The sequence below is a fragment of the Spea bombifrons genome, chromosome 2 (assembly GCF_027358695.1).
Source record: "Spea bombifrons isolate aSpeBom1 chromosome 2, aSpeBom1.2.pri, whole genome shotgun sequence".
Taxonomy (NCBI): Eukaryota; Metazoa; Chordata; class Amphibia; order Anura; family Pelobatidae; genus Spea; species Spea bombifrons.
The window spans coordinates 116,746,690-116,766,481 of record NC_071088.1 but is presented as its reverse complement, the minus strand read 5'-3'; the positions used below and the strand labels follow the sequence as shown (position 1 = coordinate 116,766,481).

General features: G+C 39.9%; 1 protein-coding gene across 1 annotated transcript in view; it reads right to left on the bottom strand.

Annotated features, from left to right (window-relative positions):
- Positions 1-18,090, bottom strand: part of HDAC7 (histone deacetylase 7) — a 51,109-nt gene extending 33,019 nt beyond the window's left edge. Inside the window, exon 1 of the mRNA XM_053455907.1 lies at positions 17,413-18,090. Coding sequence (XP_053311882.1) covers positions 17,413-17,539 — 127 coding nt within the window. The 5' untranslated portion in view covers positions 17,540-18,090. The remainder of the gene's footprint in view (positions 1-17,412) is intronic.
- Between the last annotated feature and the right edge of the window lie 1,702 nt (positions 18,091-19,792).

The window sequence follows — 19,792 nt, the reverse complement described above, 5'->3', positions numbered from 1 at the left end:
GAAGGTCAAAGAAGAAATATTGCCACTTTAATCTATTAAATGTTTTTAATATCATGTGACTGAAGTTTACTAAAAGTTTTTTTTTTCAGCACTGATTTTCTACTCATGTTTGGAAAGATTTTGCAGCATTCGTGTAATTAAGCACCTTTTACCACGCATAACAACTCTAAAACCATCTTTATAACTGAAAATGCATCACTGCGGAAACATTGATTGAACTAGTACAGAGTCCGTGTTTTTATAATGAGAGATGTGCTTGTATGTCATGGTTCCTGTATTTTATTCTATTTATTTTGGGTTTAGATGTGCAAACCAGGAGAATGACTATGACTAAAGGATACATCTACTGCACATTTCCCAAACATTATATTCTCTATACATCCATTCCCGCAAAAATGTAAAACACAAGGGTTTCATATTAGTGAATAATTGAAAACTGCTACATTGTTTTTTTTTTTTGGGGGGGGGGTTAGTTAAGTAGTCCCAAAGCGGATGGCATATCTCACAGCATGTGGGATTCCTCCCTGCAGACACAGCACTTAGTGGAACATGAGGTAGTATTTAATCTGTCTAGCCAGGAGCTACTACCAAACTGCATCCAAGGAGAGAAGCGAGGACTTTAACCACAACATTCCGTAACAAATAAAAAAAAAGACCAAAAAGCAGTGATACAATGTCTCAAAAAAGGAAGCGGGAAGCTAATGTGGGTAACGAGAATCATTGAATGATGGCATGGCTCATCCACGCACGCACGCATGTACTTATGCTGCAAAGGGTTCACATATTCATAGATCAGGACTTGTTAAGGTTAATATCACTGCTCCCTTTTAGATTTTATAGAGCACCCTATGACTACACCTCTTTCCAGACTCCAGAAAATAAAAAACAGCTTTTGCATTGGAGCCTCTGACTAATACATTCTGCAAATATTTGTGGAGCCCAGTGTTAACTCTTACAGTATATTACAGATCTGCCATTCGGAAGCTAAGTATTAGGCACATGCCTTCTGCTTATCCAGTATGATCTAACCAGTTGCACAATATAGAATAGCATAAACAGTGACGCTATACTGCCCATCACATTATTTCAACCAGAACAAGTTATTTTACACAAAAAAGTTACTTTTCAGAGAGTTCTTGGAAGTTACTGGTGGTAAAGTCCCCTCCGCAGGGAAGGAGAGCTGAATGTACACCAGCTGAACATTATGGCTGTGAATGCTTGTGGGACTTGGCTGATAGGAATGCAGAAAATGCAAGCCTGAGAGGTCAGAACAAGGTACATTCCCTGACTCCAGTTTCACTACTGCCATAATCACCGAGCACCAATACCACAATACTTCGCACACATCCCCCAGCTGCCTGATCCGTTACAGCTGGAAACTGGGCACTTGGCAGTGACTAGAGCCAAAGGCATAATGGATTATTATTTTACATTTTTTATGTGTGTGTTGTGAAGGCAATGTGAGATATCAGGGGATGTAACAGGACCCCGGGAAACCGATATGACAAAACATACAACAGTATGAATTACCAGGCCATAGTGATAAATGTGGCCCAGTTCCGCAGAGCTTTGTAATGTGCTGTCCATTACTCTGGGAACTAAACACTTAATAGCAGAAGACTGGAGGAATCCTAGTTTTTTTTGTAAGCACTATTTTAAAAACATGTGTTTAGAACTTTTAGAAAATATGCAAATCATGAAAAGCCTGCTATTGCTTTATCAACCCTCAGGTATAATCTGGTACAGCAACTTCTCAAGATCTTCAATTGTCCTTTCAACACAGATATATCATTTGCATTTTTTTTTTTTTACTTTTAAAGACTATTAGAGAAGCACTAGCCACAATTACACAATAGCAAGGCCAATCATGGACTACGTTGCCAGAAAGTGCTTTCTTGTATCTCCTCCGCCTATCGCAATTTTTTTTTGTTTTTAAAGATGAGTTCCCAAGATTTCCTAAGAGGAAAGTAACACCCACTGGGAAATGGGACAGTGCCTTAGGCTCCTCAAAAACAGGCTACACGAGTCCAGCCCATGCAACCTCTCCACCAGGCAGACAAAGACAGCAAGACGGAATCCACCTTTCCTCCACCTTGGCAGGAGACCGAAGCCGTGATGCAGGCACGTCGTGGACAACTGGTTCTTCAAGCTGGAGCTTACATACACAATTCCAGTCTGTATTCCTCGAGTAGCAAGTTATTCATTGCTTTAACACATTGATCAATGGCAGATTCATTATCCTATGATCACTCTTAACCTATACAAACTATGTATCGGCCATCCCACCTACTCTTTCGAATGCACCGCTTGTAGATAAATCCAGCATTAGACACTTTTTTTTCTAGTACTGTTGTGTGTCTGAACCCTTCCCAGAAAAAAATATTTCATATTGTAAAAGCTTGCCTCGTTCATCATCATTCATTTTTGCCAAGAACACTTAACTGCCACGTGACACAAAAGCAGGCAACGATAGGATGTTGCCATAGACCCCAAAAAATCTTTCTAAATGTTTCTTGTGTTTTGATTAGATTAAGTCTTAAAAAGAAACAAGGATGAAATCGGTGGGATTGGCACACTAGAAGTCTTACTTAAAACAATGTTGGGATACTCAACATAAATCAGAGGCCCATTAACGAGAAAATAATTCTAGTTCCTATAAAACATATCTGAATTATTCTGTCATTAAATTGTCAAAATTCTGATTTCTAGGCTTTTTGTTTTGTTACGTCAGTTGCGAGACTGTAATTACAATAGACATTTTTTTGTGCTTTTTAGGGACTCAAATGTAGCTAAATATTATAACAAAAGCTACACACCCAGGATTATTTTGACTGCTTCTCAGGCTAAATGCCTTTTAATATAGTTTAGTTCCCATAGAAGTCACCGAAGGGTGGGGATTCCATCAGGTTAATTTAAGCTTCTGAGTCATTCTATATGTAGCAGTGATATTCTCAACAATAAGTTGCTTCAGGGCTTGTTTACAATGTATATGGACAAAAGAAGGACGATTTGTTCCGGAATACAATTTATGGACCACAGTGGCCACACGATTTAATAGGCCACAACTCTCACTTACACTAACCATGCATTAGGTAACCGAATATTCCTTCGTAATTGTATTTAAAACCAAATCTCAAAAAATGTACTTGTTCTTCTGGAAAACGGTGCATGGTTGCCTTCTATTCACATTTTCACATTTTAAGAGTTAAGCCAATGACATCAACATTTTCTGCAAAGGAGCTTGCGAGTATTAATCTTCAAAGACTTGGTTTCCTCTGGCAAGGAGCCGCATATTGGTAGAAACCAGCTGTGATGGCATTATTTAAATAGGGAGTATGATCTCAACCTGGGAATTAGAAATTAAAACGCTCTAATATATAGCATAAAGTAATTGTTTCCCATCAATGTGATAAGAAGCCAGCTAGGAGTAGCCCCAGGATCTTAATGACCAGAGTTCTTGACCAGAACCAGAGTTCTTTTTACAGGTGGTTCATAACATTTTGAGTTTTTTTTCTTAAACGTGCTGTTTAAGAAAAAAGGCGGACTCCAAAATGAATCCTATCTTGAAAATGGGTATTTAGGTAAAACTAGATTGGTGGATAATCTGATTTACTGATCCTATAAAGTCAGTCTATAGATTAAGGACTAAATGTATCACAGACAACAGACATATGGTGTTTCTGCTTCTTTTAAGCACCTTTTTTTGATAGCACATTTAGAAGTAAAACCACTCTTTAGTCAAATTCTCCAATAAAACCTTAATCTAAAACCCATTGCGAGATCCTAACTTTTAGCCACAGTGTAGGTAGGCAGATATCATTCACGGAGATCTCACAGCTTAGCTCGGTCTTCCAGGTGAACTTTATTACTTCACAGCACATTATTACCTATTGTTTTATATAGCGCCATGAAATTCTGTAGCGCTGTACACACATACAGAAACAGTATGGGGTTCAAATGGACGTAGCAAAGTCCAATGATGTTTCTGAGTGCTGCTGGTGAGACAACAGGCTAAGGTGCAGTAATAACTATAGAAATGATACTCAACAAGGAAGTACATTTAGACCACCTTAAGGCTTCATAAATAACGACACAACTCTTTTAGAAAGTCTCGTAACATAAAAAGAATATAAAAAAACTCACATTGACATTTAGCTTGTGAATGAGTTAAACATTTAGCTCCGCGTCTCGAAGAAGTGGACAGACCTGCTTGGCGGCAAAAAAAAAAAACAGATGGCAAAGAAAAAAACATGACGGGACTATGAAAAGAACATTGAGATAGACTCGCATTTGCGCTGTGGCTTTTAGGAGCTGTTGCTTGGGGATCTTGGTTGCTTTGTTTAAGTACACAAGATCAGTTTCCCCCTTAATGCACTTGGCAGTTTGTCGGCAAAACCTATCACAAGCGCGGTTGGCAATCTGATCTGGTGCCAATAGGAGATTTTGTGGCTTTCTCTGGGAAGTAATGCTGTCGGGTTATTACAGCGGAGCTCTTTATATCAGATGGAGGTGGGGGGGGTGTCCCAGAGATCTGGCAGCTATCTGTGTGGCTTTGGACAAACCATTTTGTGGGGCTGTATATCAACATATTTGTTCGATGTTTGACATTTATTTAACATCCCCTCGCTCAGCTCACTGTGTCAAACACAATAAACGTTTCTTAGGCACACCGTGGCAATGCCAGCATTAACTTTAAGGGAGAGGGACCTCTAACTCCTACCATGCCCAGCATGCTACAAAAATAACATTACGTAAAAACAGAGGCAATTTATAGCACCACGGCGGCCCTGGATTACAACTCCCAACAAACCCAGTAAGCAGTTCATTGCCAGTTAGGTTACTTCAGGAGCATTCAATTTTAAAGCACTCGATCTGCTGTGAGAGTGTTAACACCTATCATGCTCAGCCAGCCTCTGGGAGCTACACACTGCCACAGGAAAGGAATACGACAGAGGGAAACATATTTGCACATTTCCGAGCTATTTGCTGATATAAAATGGAACTAATCAATGAAAACAGAGATAGAATGACTTCTTTGTTTACTGACCAAGTGGAAGCGTGCACAGCTGGCGAATGATTACGGGGAAAAAATATGTATATTTAGAACTTTAGGTATACCTCCCCTATATACATATGCATGCCAGCAAAGCAGACTTGGACTGCCCGCAATATACTCTGTGGTATCTCATTGCATTTCCCATTAAAAAATTCCAGTGCCCTGCAAGACAGTGAGAGTCACGCAGTCAGCGATGATGCATGTTCTGACCCCGCGTTGGTCACAGTTCTTAATCACCGTACGATGAAAACGCGGGGAAAGTTTTGGGGCAATTACAGAGAATGTTTCTTTGGAAGAGTATGAGCTTGGACTTTCTTTGTGGCCAAGGTAGCGTTGGCAACGGCACTAAAGACTTCTTAGGACAGACAAAAGATAGGACAATGCAGGAAATAAGTAAAAAAATAAAGTCAGGACTAAAGCGGTATAGAAAGGGACTCGATTAAAGGGGCTAATCCAGCGATTTCTGTTTACAGTATGGTTGCGCTATAGTCACACTAACCCTATAAACCATGTTCAGGATAAAAGGGCTCCCCAAACACACGGTCCCAGTGTGAAATATACCTTGGCAGAGAAAATAAATCAGCAGATCACCCCAGCTCAGTAGACTGTACCGTGGATGATATGGGCATCAAAGGAGCAGATTCTGTATGTTTACATACTTATTATGTGCAAACAAACTAATATTTTGAAGAATACCCCTTGTGACCACAGCACTCCGATGTACTTTTAGAAACACACGCAACAAGTCACACCATTACTAAACACAAAGTTTTTTATTTTTGTAAAACCAAACAAAAAAAAGAAAAGTTTCCTTATCGGATATTTCTCGTTTTACAGATATTCTTTTTTTTTCAATCCCTTTGACCGGTCTTGGAATCACTGATCAGAGATCAGTTTCAGGACCTACAATCTGGGCAAGCTACCGTACCTGCTGCCGCTTTAAAAATGTGCGGAGTTGGCTTGATCCCTAAATCTTAATGGGTGTTTTTCTTCTTGAGTGAAAAGCAGAACAAGCCCTGCTGACGATCTCAAGCTCCAGAACTGGAAATATAAAAGGCAAGGCCATACGTCAATGCAGCATGACTTGTTGCTGTCTGGGAAGCCAGCAAGCTCTGACTGGCATCATCTGTCCCGGCTTAACCATGAGAACGAGCCAGGGCTCAGACGCATCCTGTCTGTCACAGTGCTATTGCAAAACGCAGACGTTCAAGCGCCGCTATCATAAATATATAAGTACTGATTTATGCGTGCGTAGGCACGGTCAATCAAGGACTCAAACTTAATATACTAAAGTATGCATTGTGATGAAAAAAATATATTGTGTGCATTAAAACTAAAGCAAGTTTCATTCATCTACGCTGTAAGCCTGCGAGGTGGGCCCTCTTAACCTAATGTATAGGTTTGCCTTTGTCTTGGTTGTGTCATACCCTTTAAATGTATTTCTACAAGCTGATCTTATGATCTGGAGAACCCGTTTTGTAAAAAAAATATTTCTCATACAAGTTTGGAAATGTAAGACTTTTGTCAGTAATTTGCAATCATGACATTATTAACAATAATTGCACCATTTCCCTTATTATATATGCTATACATTTTTGTATCTGTTTTTTAGCCCTCTCTGAAATGCAGTTCTGGTGTTGTCAAACCAGTTAAAACTAACTAAACCACTAAATCACTAAATATAAAAATTAGGATGCCTAATTACCTGCTTGATGTACAATAATGAGCAAATGCTACTAACCCATTAAGGAGCAATGGCAAAACATGCTTTTGCAGCCATCTGGTTCAAAGGAACTCATAGGAACTTCTCCGATAGTTGTAAGAAATATGTATACAATTTTTGTCATAAAAGTCATATAAATAGTAATTATTTGTTTCAAGTGAATACTCAGGTGCCCATGATTGTCTGCTATTTGATAAGCGAGCTCTCTCTACCTGGAAGCCTATAGGAACATGTCTTTAAGCAACAAAAAGCTACATATATTTCCAGGTACTCTAATAATATAAATGCCACATACAGGAAACAAAATGGCGGAGCTTCCCCTTTAAAGACCATATTCTGGCATTGGGGCCGAAGGTCGCTCTTAAAGCTGTTAATTAGAAGGGTACTTCATGCCAACAGGATTCTTAAGGTCCATAATAATCTGACCCCATATGCCATAATTGATATTTAAAGGTGGATAACTATTTTCCTTTTCAAATTATTTTCCGGGAATGAATTGATTACTGGTAGTGTGTTAGCAGGGTTCTTTAGAGTTATTGAAAAAGCAGGACGTTGTATAGAAAGACGTTCCTGCCCACTTTTGGTGACAACAACCTCAAGTCATTGATCTTCATGTGGGTAAAGGTTAAGGAGGAAAACCTTACACGACCATTACTTAAAAACATGAATACAAAAAGTATTTGTAATGATATGAAAAAGCTACTTCCACATGGCAGATGCCACCATCTGTAGTAGCTGATTTTAAACGTCTTCCAATACCGAAACAGTTAAGGTTTCTTTTTGTACAGAAGGTCTTGACTTATTACTCAAGGGAAAACCAGGCTATTTTAGCTTAAAATTCAGTAGACTGAAGGTCAACCATATGACATCCTTTCCTGTCAAGTAACTCTTGCACAAGGAACCCCTGGAGCGCTGCACAGGAATATAGATTTTCCCAGAGCTCTGATCGGATCTGCTGGTAATGATCCAAAATAGCAGATCCAAACTGCACAGCAGCCTCCACTAGGAGAATCAAAAGGGTCCCTGGGAAAGAGACGCTCATATCTGCTGATCCCCGTGGCCTTTCCAGAGTGTTTTTGTTGCTAAAAAAAAATAAAAAAACAGAGAAGTTGGAAAACTGAAGATCTTGCAGCTTCTCAATATAGACTGGCGATTATTTCCTATCACCTAGAAACACACAGCAATGTCCCAAAATAATGACAATCCCACAGGTCCATGAACGACAGCTTGTGCCGAAAGACAGTTCATGAAATCTCAAGTGCAGACAAATGCTATGCCACTTACCTCCATCTGAAATATCTTCTTAATTCAACATCATCCTTTTTTTTCATGATTTTATTTCACTTCTACATTTAGATTTTTTTGTTAACCCCTTTTTATTAGTGATCTAATTTTATTACCTGGCTCTTCCCTATATCACCCAGTCTTTAATGCATACAATATACACTCAATAGATGAATCCACACATTATAAAGTAAGGTTAACCAAACGACAGGACGTATGACCTTCGAATGATTGTGTTGGCATTATATGGTAAATGAAACACCTTCACGTTTACATGAATGAAAGACCTTGAGGACAACCCTCAGGTCAAGGTTCCAGGTGACATTGTGCCTGTAATATATAAAGCAGTCCTCAAATGCATTGTCAACACAACATATCTTACTGCTTAAAGGTAAGCTCACGGGGCTCTCCTCACCTGTTGTTTCTGTAAGTCATATTGTTATGTTATATATACTAATTGTTATGTCCTGTCTATCCTCTGTACAGCGCGGCAGAATCTCATGGGGCTTTATATATAACAGTAAGTAATAATAAAGCAAAATAAAAAAAACAAAAAAAACAAAAAGCGAGTCAATCCTAGCCACACACACACACACATATATATATATATATATATATATATATATATATATATACACACACACACATACATATTTATTGTTTTATATAGCGCCATCAAATTCCGTTGCGTGTGTGTTTGGCTAGGATTCTACCTAAGCCTACAATAGGATTATTTTTTTTTTCTTTTTTTTTAATCGAGGATTACTCTACACAGTTAATACGACTAATGAGAAAAAGCTCTAGTATGCCCCGTTAATCAAGTATTATAATTAATGTGTACAAATACATTCTGGAGTACAATGCGATGGACAGGCACAATGTAATGGATACATTACAAGCTTAGACACAGTAGAATAAAATTCTACTCAGCTCAAGTGAGCTTACGGTCATTGTGATAATAATACAAAAGCACAGTGGAACTACATATGATGGCAGAATGGCCACTAACATACAGAGTATATCAGAAAAAGTAAAGAAATTTACAGAAACCGGAGGGGTTGCAGAGAGAGAGAATACTTGGGTAACCCCTCTGCGAAGCATGGTGCAACACTGCACTAAACGCATTTCTCTTCTCCTATTAATATCAGCCTTAAACCCTAAACAAGCTGCACCTGCATGGACGGAATGACATAATCGCATTAAAACCACCGTATACTATTGTGGTATAATCATACTGGTCGTGCGTGCGGTGGCAGACGAGCCGAACGCTGTGTCTACTGCTGTTTGCGTACCTCAAGATGCCCCCAAAATAACAAAGCTTTAGGTCACTAAATGCCTTTTACAGGAAACCCATGCTGTGCATAATGCAGAAAGTATTTGGAAACCAAATTAAAATTCCCTGTCTTTTGGAATGTCATGTTCCAAAGATTGTAAGCTTATGGGCACGGCCCCCTTTACCTAATGTATCGGTTTGTCTGTATCTGCCAGCTCTAGTTTTGCCATACCCTTTGAAGTTCTGCATAAATTGCTGGAGCTATAGAAATAAAAAATCATATTCACTTATAATATGACACCGAAAGTTCATCATATTGGACATTTTCCACAGAGAATTACAAATGTTGGAAAACGGAATACTCTGGTTACCCTATGGTTTCCTGCAAAAATATGTTCTGCAGCAAGTCTAATTCCTATTCTGCCCTACACAGCAGTCCTTATTCAAGAAAGCAACCGCATATAATCTGCATATGGGAGCAGTCCCACTGAAAAAAAATATAAATATATATAATGTTTCTACTTGGTATAGAATACAGTGCTGTATACAGTAATGCATACTGGTTTTATCTCTTATCTCAATAAAATCCCTTTATCTGCAGATGTGGAGGCTGCCATTTTTGTCAGCCATGTGATATTTTGGTAAACTTTCCCTGCTCAAAGCTGATGCTTTATGGCAATGCTAACAACATCCGTTCCTCGATCAACTTTCATTAGTCAGCGGACGGCTGGGTGATTAAGACTGAACCACTTTATTGTTTGCCACAGGCACTATGATAAGAAGCCAGACTGATTGTCTAGAAGAGTGGGATGAAATAATAGAGCTTGAGCACGACAAATGGCTAATGGACAGCTGCCTTAGCTACACTAAATGACATCATACTAAACAAAAAAAAAAACAAAACAAGTATTTTCAATCAATAAATAAAATAGATGAGAGTTCCCGAGTAATTATATAAAAGATTATTTAAAGGGGAAGTATACCCTACGAAAAACTCAAAGACAATGGCTGCCACCAAAAGCCCAATTCCAAGCATCGCTCCCTAAGGGTACTATATCCTCCATGAGTGATCAGGCAGGTGTGACTAGCTGTTTTCAGTCCCTGCTCCCGAGAGCACTGGAAGGTACTAATTAATTTATTATTAAAGATTTTCTTGGCTTGGTTGTTGACAATGCACCTTAAATAGATTAGCGTCTATAAAAAGGTATCAACAACACTACCCATCGCACATTTCATTACGGACCTCCATCATTCCTGGGAGAAGCATGTTCCTGCTCGTTGATTCAAATTGTTTTAACGCTATTTTTACACGTGTGTTTAACGCGGAGATGCACCACAGCAGCCCATAACTGTAGCAATCGAAGTTTCTGTCGCTGTCAGCCACTTGGGGCCCTAAAACAGTTGTGAGATTCTGTGCCGTACTCACCGATAAAGAGATGTATGATTGTAATTGTGAAGGTGTTAGCACAGGGTGTGTTTTGCAGTGATTATGCTATTTTATTTCACAACCTTGGCTAGATCTGGTTATATAATAATGGCTACAGCACCTTAAGGGCATCATTACCCAACAGAGCCCTGTAATAGTAGACGACACCCTGATACAGGTGGCTGTTTACTGCGTGGCCTCAGTCCACTGAAAAGTGGGAGCCTTCCAATTAACCCATTATTTCGATTTCAAAATCACGGAGCTCTTTGACGAGAACTATCAAGGTAGCCTGCAAGAATTAGAAACGTTCCAGATCTTCAGCTGAACTATATGTCCGACCATTCTTTCAACGGGGAGGATTATCGTTTCCCATACTACAGGGTGTCCTCAGTAAAAGGGACATCTGTTCATCCACTTGTGCTAGGTTTCCTACACAGCAATGTGGCATCATTGGCCATTTTTACTAGGACTTCATTATAACTCATGGATATGATGGGACCAACCAGCTGAGTAAAAAGCATTGACCAATTCTGTTGTACCATAAAACCTATACTACCTAAAATACAAAAAACCTACCTATATAGTATCATGTAGCACAGTATCTCCTACCAGGGTGAGATATAAGAAAACCGCTAGTTCTATTTATCATATTATTTTTTTTCACACTTGGCTTGCTACATATAATCAGCACAAGATGACAGGAAAAAAACTGTGAGGTAAAAGTTAAAGGAACCTCACTGTATTTTCTCACCCAGCTGACAAGACTCTTGAAGACCTTCGGCCAAGACAAGAGCACAGGAACGCATACGAGTTCTTTAAAATGACACCCGGCAGCAATTTAACAGCCGAAAAGCTGTGTGCTCTGCCGCAATCTGGAGAAGATCTGGAGGTAAGCACCAGGCAAACTCTTTACACAAACCAAAAACAAACAAAAAAAATCTACTTTCCAACCAGTTGCACTGAGCATAAAACTGCACAATGAGGGCAGACTTCATAACACAAGCAGAAGACTTCTCAACACAACAATACAACAAGTGCTACTGTTTAGCAGGCCCAGCGAAGCAACGTTCACGCCTTTCAACTCTTACCTCCTTGAGATGTGAGCTGCTGGGTAACACACCAGAAACTGAGGAGTCTACAGAAAAGCGGTTCTCATAGCCTGATAGAACAAACGTATTTTCCATTATTCTCCTCCCCTAGTTTGGTGCAGAGAAGCCCAAACACTACATGCACACAATGAAAGTGACACGGACCGAGGGTCTGCCAGCTCCTCCATTATCAGGAGTATCCTAACAAAACACGGTTGTCAAGTGCAGGATCATCCTTTTTTATACCTAATGGAACTAATATGTATATGACTTTGCATCAACTTTGCTGCTTCTTTTTGCAGGATGGGTACAGACTTTGGATTTTGTGTATCTCTGCTTACATACAGGATAAATGGTCAGACTACTTTTTTACTAGTAAGATCGTTCTTACTTGCTGTCAAATTGTGTTTTAGGTTACCCCTATTTTGTAGGAGCTCAGAATTATTACTACAGTGTTCTGCAGCCCTAAAAGCCCCAATAATGCGTATAGAAACAGTAGACAGTGTGCTTATAAACTAAAATGTGTAAATAAAACACATTATTCGTGTTTTAAATGTCTTATTCTATGAGACCACTATGAAAAAGCCATATCACATACAATATTTTGGTGAAAAGCCATGACTCCTAACCATGTCTCCAACCCTTCCCCCAAAAACAAAAAGTGTCCCTCTGACTATCTGCAATGTTGGGATGAGAGTAACAGCTCTCAAATTAGCTCAATCGCAGTATAGCATTATGTGAAGTTGGGTATATGTAGAGTATCTTTGATGAGTACTTTTGCTTACATCGAGCAACGAGGGAATACACTGGAAGGTGTTATGTTCCCTGAACTGTTTTTAAAAACAAACCTTCAAGATCCCTTAATACTATTAGATAATAGATTGGAAGCTTGTGAGCAGTAGTAGTTTTGTCATACTCTTTGAATGTATGTGTCCTAAGAAGATCTGCGTAAATTGTTAGTGCTATATAAAAGATAATAATAATATATTCTACAGCAGTGGTGTTTCAGGGGGAGGGTACAATACTTCATGTGCTTTTAAAAGAATGATGTAATATAGTAACGCTTATTTATATCCCAGGCAGACCAGGGGCCACAGAAGAGGTCTTGTTAGCCATATGTAGCCCGGAGGCCTCTAGTTGGAAATCCTTGTTCAAAGTGATGCTGAGCAGCGGAATTTATTGAGTACTGAAGACATCTGGTTTAGGCTCGTGGGAGCAGGGTCCTCCTCAGGTTAATTCCAGGGTGTATAAACCACTTATTTCCATACCCTGCCTGCCTGCCTGATGTATAGTACGCAGAATACTGCAGAATACGATAGTGTTATGTAAATAAACAATACTTGAATACAATGAATCAATATGAATTTTAAAAAAACTTTTTTAAACATAATCTATGTGTAGTATAAATCGGTCACAACCCTTACTGTGTGAATAGTTGGTGCAATAGACATAAACAATAAACATAATGTTACGCATTTTAATTTACTCGACCAGGCTTTTGTACTTATATTATATTCATAAATGAGCCTTTGGTCATTTTGTAGCTTTGTAAATGTCTGTCGCTACTCTTAGAACCAGTACAAAATTTGATGTTGGTTACGAACCATTCAGCTCATCAAGTCTACTCGTTTTTCCTGATGTAAAGACTGTATTAGCCTGTGCTACTTCTGCTGAGATGCTGTTCCACTTATCTACTACATTCTCAGGAAAGGAGGACACCAGAGGGTTTGAACATTAAACAGGTTTAGAAAAAGACAACAAGACAGGTTGACTGTTTATGAATACCCTGTATTTTCTGCAATATGGTGTATAATGCACACTACACTGCATCCGTTCGCTGCATTAGTGGATAGCTCTACAACAATAATCACTGTAGAACAACACGTTTAATAGGAGGTTTTCTGATGCATTATGGTCTAAGATCTCTTCCTAGTTCTAGTCAGAAATGGACAGAGATAATGATAATGTTATGGTGATAAGGCAGAGGGCAAAGTCATTACTTGGATGAGTAATACATGCTATATCCTGTGATTCCTATGAAAATTATCCCCTGTGCTCGATCGCTTATTGTTCAAACAGATTGAGAGCTGGGTAAATAAGATTAATCAAGTTCTTATTTTTTTTAAGTGTTTTTTGAAAACCTATTGATCCTTGGTTTGGGTCGTAAGGTTAAGGGGGCTTCCAACATTCCTGATCCTCTGTAAATTGATACTTGTCCTCCAGTGAGCCACTTGCAAAACACAACAGATTACAGAAAGGCTTCCATGCGGCTGTTGGACTACAACTCCCACTATCCCCCTCACTGTGTGAACTATCGCAACCTATAGGCTGTGAGAAATTCTTAACAAGCAGCCAATCCAGGCAGAGTATCAAGGGCTACCTATAGGTATAAATGTAAATAGAGCACTGGTTTCTATGTAACAGGACGAGCTTGGTAACATATATATACAGATATGCAAACATACTTTAACATATTAATCTACGCTGATGCCGGCCGCACAAAAAGTGCTATTTCCATTACCCCTGGTCTAAGTCTTAAATGGTCTAGAAAACACGCAGGAGACATCAAGAAAGAAAAAGCAAGCAGAAATAAATTAAGAACCATTCAAATATTTATACCTGAATCTATTTCCTAATTAACCGATTTAAATAATACTAAGGTACATGTGTGAACAAGTCCTTTTTTCTGTCCTTTTGTAAAAGCCCGTCTTTGTTCTTCATCAGAGACAGTATTTGGAAATGTGAGCGTATTACTAAGTAGAATAATAGACCTGGCCATCACAAAAGTCTACTGCTGCATAGAAGCTGGTATCAGAAATCATCCCTTTTTATCCCTATACCAAGCGGACAAAAGAAGAACAGGTTGCAAAAGAGACCCCACCAGCGTCCTATAATAAAGAAAGTTACAGATCTCAGGCCGCAGACTACAAAAGAGTATTAAACAAGCCTTAAACAAAGGGAAAGTAGGTCACATTAAACCTTCAAGAGGCGTTGCTTGTAAATAATTGGGACAAGTATATATATATATATATATATATATATATATATATATATATATATATATACACACACACCAGTGTGTATGTATGTATCTATGTGTGTGTGTACACACATATATATCTTGTAATTTTTTTATGGGCACAGGGTGGTAAATAACACACTGGTGTTCAAGTCTTAACCCCTTAAGGACAATGGACGGTCCCTAAACCCATTGAAAACAATGCATTAAGGGGTTAAGTATCACCAAAGTCAAATATTCTTTAAAAAATATGGGGAATCATTTATTCATTACATAAAATACAAAAAAAAATAATCCATTGGACACCCTTCAGTAGAATTTATTATGACATATCAGGATTTTAGGTGTTCACACCGCAAAATAACATTGGATACATTCTACGCCCTTTCAAAACTGATAAACCTTCCTAATAAATATGATTATTGCCCAATTTCATCCTAACGTTTTTATTATTATTTTCAGGTATTTATGAACCTAAAAAAAAGAAAGATACGGCAAGTGGCATACGAATATTATAACTGACCTGATACTATTGGATTTTTTACATTTTATAATTTTTTTCTAAATTCTTGTTCACCTAATAGATGAAAGCATTGTTTTTCATTGTTGAAATTCGATTTCTTAATATATGTTTTTTTACTAAGAAATGAACTTAGTAGCCACGATCTGGAGCTTCCGAACGATCCAAACACCACTTTCAGACGGTGCAGGCAAGCATGGGCCAGAGAGACTGCTGGGGCAGGAAGTTTGTGAATAAAAATAATTGTCCCAAAGGAGGAAGTGCCTAAAATCTGATAGATTGTACGTATCAACAATCATTGTTCACACCCTCCATTGTAAAGAATATCTTAAAGATACACTCATTCAGCTAAGCCAATGCGAAAACTACATGGGGTCTGTTTACAAAATGTACAAAAAATATGGAATTTCTGCAAATTTTTCAGATTTTTTTCTAGTAAGAGCATTTATTAGAATGGGTGTCGGGGTGAGATATATTTTTTTTTAATGTGAACGCCCCAAAAATATATACTTTCTCATCAATGAGACAGTAAACCTGTTTTGGGGGTGTATGCATAAAAAGTGAGTTTATTGTAAGGTTTGAAATGTGCTCTTATCACCTTAGAAGCCATAGGTTGTCATGACGATAACCCTGCTTCTCACACTGCTTTCTTCACCACCTCTAAGGTGTTATTGTTGATTTTTTTTATATTTTTTTTTTAATCACAATCTGTAAATAATATATTTCAGATGAACCATTTATGCAAAAAAGAAAAAAAAAATTGTAAATCGAGCCGCCTGCCCAACACCATCCAGCAACTTTCACCAAATCTTAAACATGTTAACAGAAATATTTGTTGCAATGTTTTGGTTAGTAAACAGACCCAGGAGCCTCAAAAAACATAAATGTTACATTAAAATAAAAGTAACGTTTTGGTGTCGCAAATGGAGCTGCCCTCTCTTTACGTCTCATGATTCCACTTTCTAACTAGAAAACTTTGGAAATTTACAACTCAACCGTAAACAATGCTTGGTTTCTGAAAGTATTTGTCTGAGATTCTAAATGAAAAGAAAAATGTGTAATTATATTTATATACATATATTAATTCAACAATTATTAGAAAACACATGACTTTGTAATGTTTTGATCTACTAGAGAAATTGGGCCTGGCACACTTAAATATATTAATTTTCATTTTAATGCCAATATTTAATATGCAGAATGGACATTTATCATGAATGAATCATCCGCTGTATTAATAACATTTCAGTAAGGTATGTCAGTTACTAGAGAAAAAAATGTACTGGACTCGTAATCACCTTTTATGTTTGTTTGTTTTTATGTGAATCTGTGGCATTTTACCTTAACAATAAAAAAAAAGCCTTAGGCATACTTTTCCAGCAGTTTAACACCCGGAGGTCCAAGGCGAATTAAGTGTAATGTAATGTAAAGGTTAGGGAGGTCATTTCAAGGTAATATTCTGTCGTGGGGACCGACCGATACTTTTCATTTTATTGTATTTTTGTTTTAATTGACTGTAGCCACAGAGCTGCCAGAGGCTCGTGCAAAACATTGTGCTGCAGGACTGCTCGGCGCCGAAAGAGTTAATGTACCCACTGCGAGGCAGTCAATTGCAGTGGGCAGGAAGAACAGACTTAAGAGGTCACAGGTCCATCCTGCTTCTGTTCTAGCCAGAGGCAGAAAGGGCAAACTCGAAATGCACCACGAGAGCCACTTCACTGAGTGCCACTTAGTGCACAAGTGGGTCACCTTGTCGCACTTAACACCGTGAAGCACTGGATCGCCGGAGCCCTGTCACCAGCCCTGCAGCTGATAAGAACCGAATGCCTCACTGGGGTCTCTTTAATCATTTAGCACCAGTGATAGCGGGGGTCGCAGCGGCCACATGACAAGGGCAGATGCCACTAGAGGCTACAGGGTCCCAGATCCACACAAGAGAGAATGTCAGTCACGTTTCCCTTTGCTGTTCTGGATCAATTCCAATAGGACACCCCCCCCCCACGAACGCCCGGGGCGACCTTACCTGCTCCCCCGGAACTGCTCTTGTGGCCGAACCTCAGCCCCGGTTCGCCTCGTCTGATGATGGCATCTGTGGAACAAGCGGAATCAGCTTCGTAAATGGTGTTTAACATTTGATGTAATCCAGGCATGGGGGCGAATGTGTAAAGGTGGTGGCAGCGGGCACCAAGGTCCCCTGTCTACTCTATCCAGATCAGGCGGCCACTATCAGTGGCATCGGGGGAGGGCGAAGCTCTATGTAATTCCAAGGGTGTTTCGTTCTGTTACATGGAGGGGGGAGCCCCCACGCACAGGACACACTAGTCCACGCACAGGACACACCGGTCCCGACTGTCCTCAGTAACCCGCAAAACAGCCCACGGAGCAATCCAGAGAAGATCTACAGGACACACATCCCAAATCCAGCTTCAATGGACCTTCCCGTCCGCAAGCGAATCCCGCAGCCAGATGTCACGAAGCGGGACAATCCCACAAACAAGCAAGTTCGCTCCCCGTTCGCTCACAGGCGGAGGCAGCAGGAGGGTGAAGCAGGCGCTTTGCAAACGGTTGGGGACATTCCGAGGAAACGTTCCGGGCTGCAGACTGGATCACCTGCCCCGGCTGCGAGAAGATCTGGCCAGCCTGCTCCGGGTGCGCGCAGTCCCTCTTACACCACTGCCCCGAGCTTAGACTGACAGAAATAGATCGGCAGGGGGCGGGGCCAGGACAAAAATAGACCTAATATCAGAAGCCAGCTCCGCACACACACATATACAAAAGAAGTGTGCATTGTTTGGGCAGGGGGGGGGGTTCCTGGGTTGGCTGGGGCTGGCGACCAATCAGGACGCACCTTTTAGCTTGCCCATACTTTATAAACCCAGATTCATGGCTCCATCTGCTGAAGGGAATTGAACAGGAAAAGAGAGCCAGTCACATGCTTCCTTCCTCCCTGTACCTGCAGCTTGGGCAGGCAGGGGCACTTTGGCTGTTTATTTACAGTACGGTCATTAAAAAAGGGAGGGCAAGGTGAAAAAGACACTTAAAAAAGAAAAACAGGCAGGGGCTATAGCCACAGACTGGAAACGTCTTTTATGCTGCTGTGGCGTGCATCTCTCATCATCCTCAGCCAGCATTAGCAATGACCGTGGAAGATGAGATTTGCAGTCCACAACCACTAGATAAAAAGTTGGTTATCTCAGTTTATAAAGGAGCGTGCAACACGGGAAACTGAGCGTGATGTGAGTTGTAGTCCACAACTGCTGGTTTATAAGACACATGCTGGCTATAAACAAAGAAGGCAGATAAGAACCATTTGGCCCATTTGTTCCGACCCATTTATCCCAAACCTTAAGCAGCCCTTGATCTAGTCTTAGGTGCAGGATGGCCGTATGCCGATCCCATGCATGTTTTAATGCCCTTACTGTATAAGCCTCTACCACCTTCACTGGGAAACCGTTCCACACATCTACCACCCTCTCAGTAAAGTTAAACTTCCTCGCATTACATCATATCAGTTTATCTCTGAAGCACGGGATGGGTTAACCGTTGTTGCTAAACCAGATTTTCAGATCGCTGTGTATTTCCTGCATGTATTTTTAGACACCGCATTCTTCCTCCATCCAAAAGAACTAGAGTAACATAGCATCTAGCAAACACATACATGAAATACCGGGCTTGGTTACTGTTTAACGCTGGCTTTATCAGAAAGAAATGGCACGTTGCATCTGCATAATACCAAGTTCCTGACAGTGTTTGCACTTAGGGATACCATTTCCTTGACATGTGATTTTTATTACCACTATAAATAGCTAAACAAACCTTTCTGTTATTCTGTTTTAAATACTTAGAAGAGAAAAAACAATACATTCTTCACATGGATCCTTGCAAGGCATATCGGTTTTAACCCTTTTTATCCAGGCAATGGGCTTTTACTTATATTTAGTTAGGGGATTAAGCGCTGAAGTTGGAGTTTGCAGGACCGTTGCGGTCCACATACGGTCCACATACCCACCCGATCTGCCACTGGGTGTTGCAGGGCAGAGCCAGCACGTTACGTGAGCAGATAAAGGCAGCTTGCGGCCCGCATAGCCACATGTTGGCCGCACTGATATCCTCAGGGGCCACCAACTTCAATATGCTCCTCAACGCATATCATAGTTAAACAGAATGTTGGGCCACGAAGAGGGTGGGAATCTGCAGCAACTCTGCAGCTACAGATTGTTCCCAAGGTAACTACATATTTTCTTTTTTCCCCCAACTTTAATTAATGCATATGAAAGTTTTCTGGTGGCTCCCTGCGACACTGCAGTGTTCCTTTAATAGTTTATTTCAAATTCAGTTCTCACTTGGCAAAAGGCGCCAGATAGAGAAAAATACATAAGACAGTTTGCGGCCGGGCATATCCA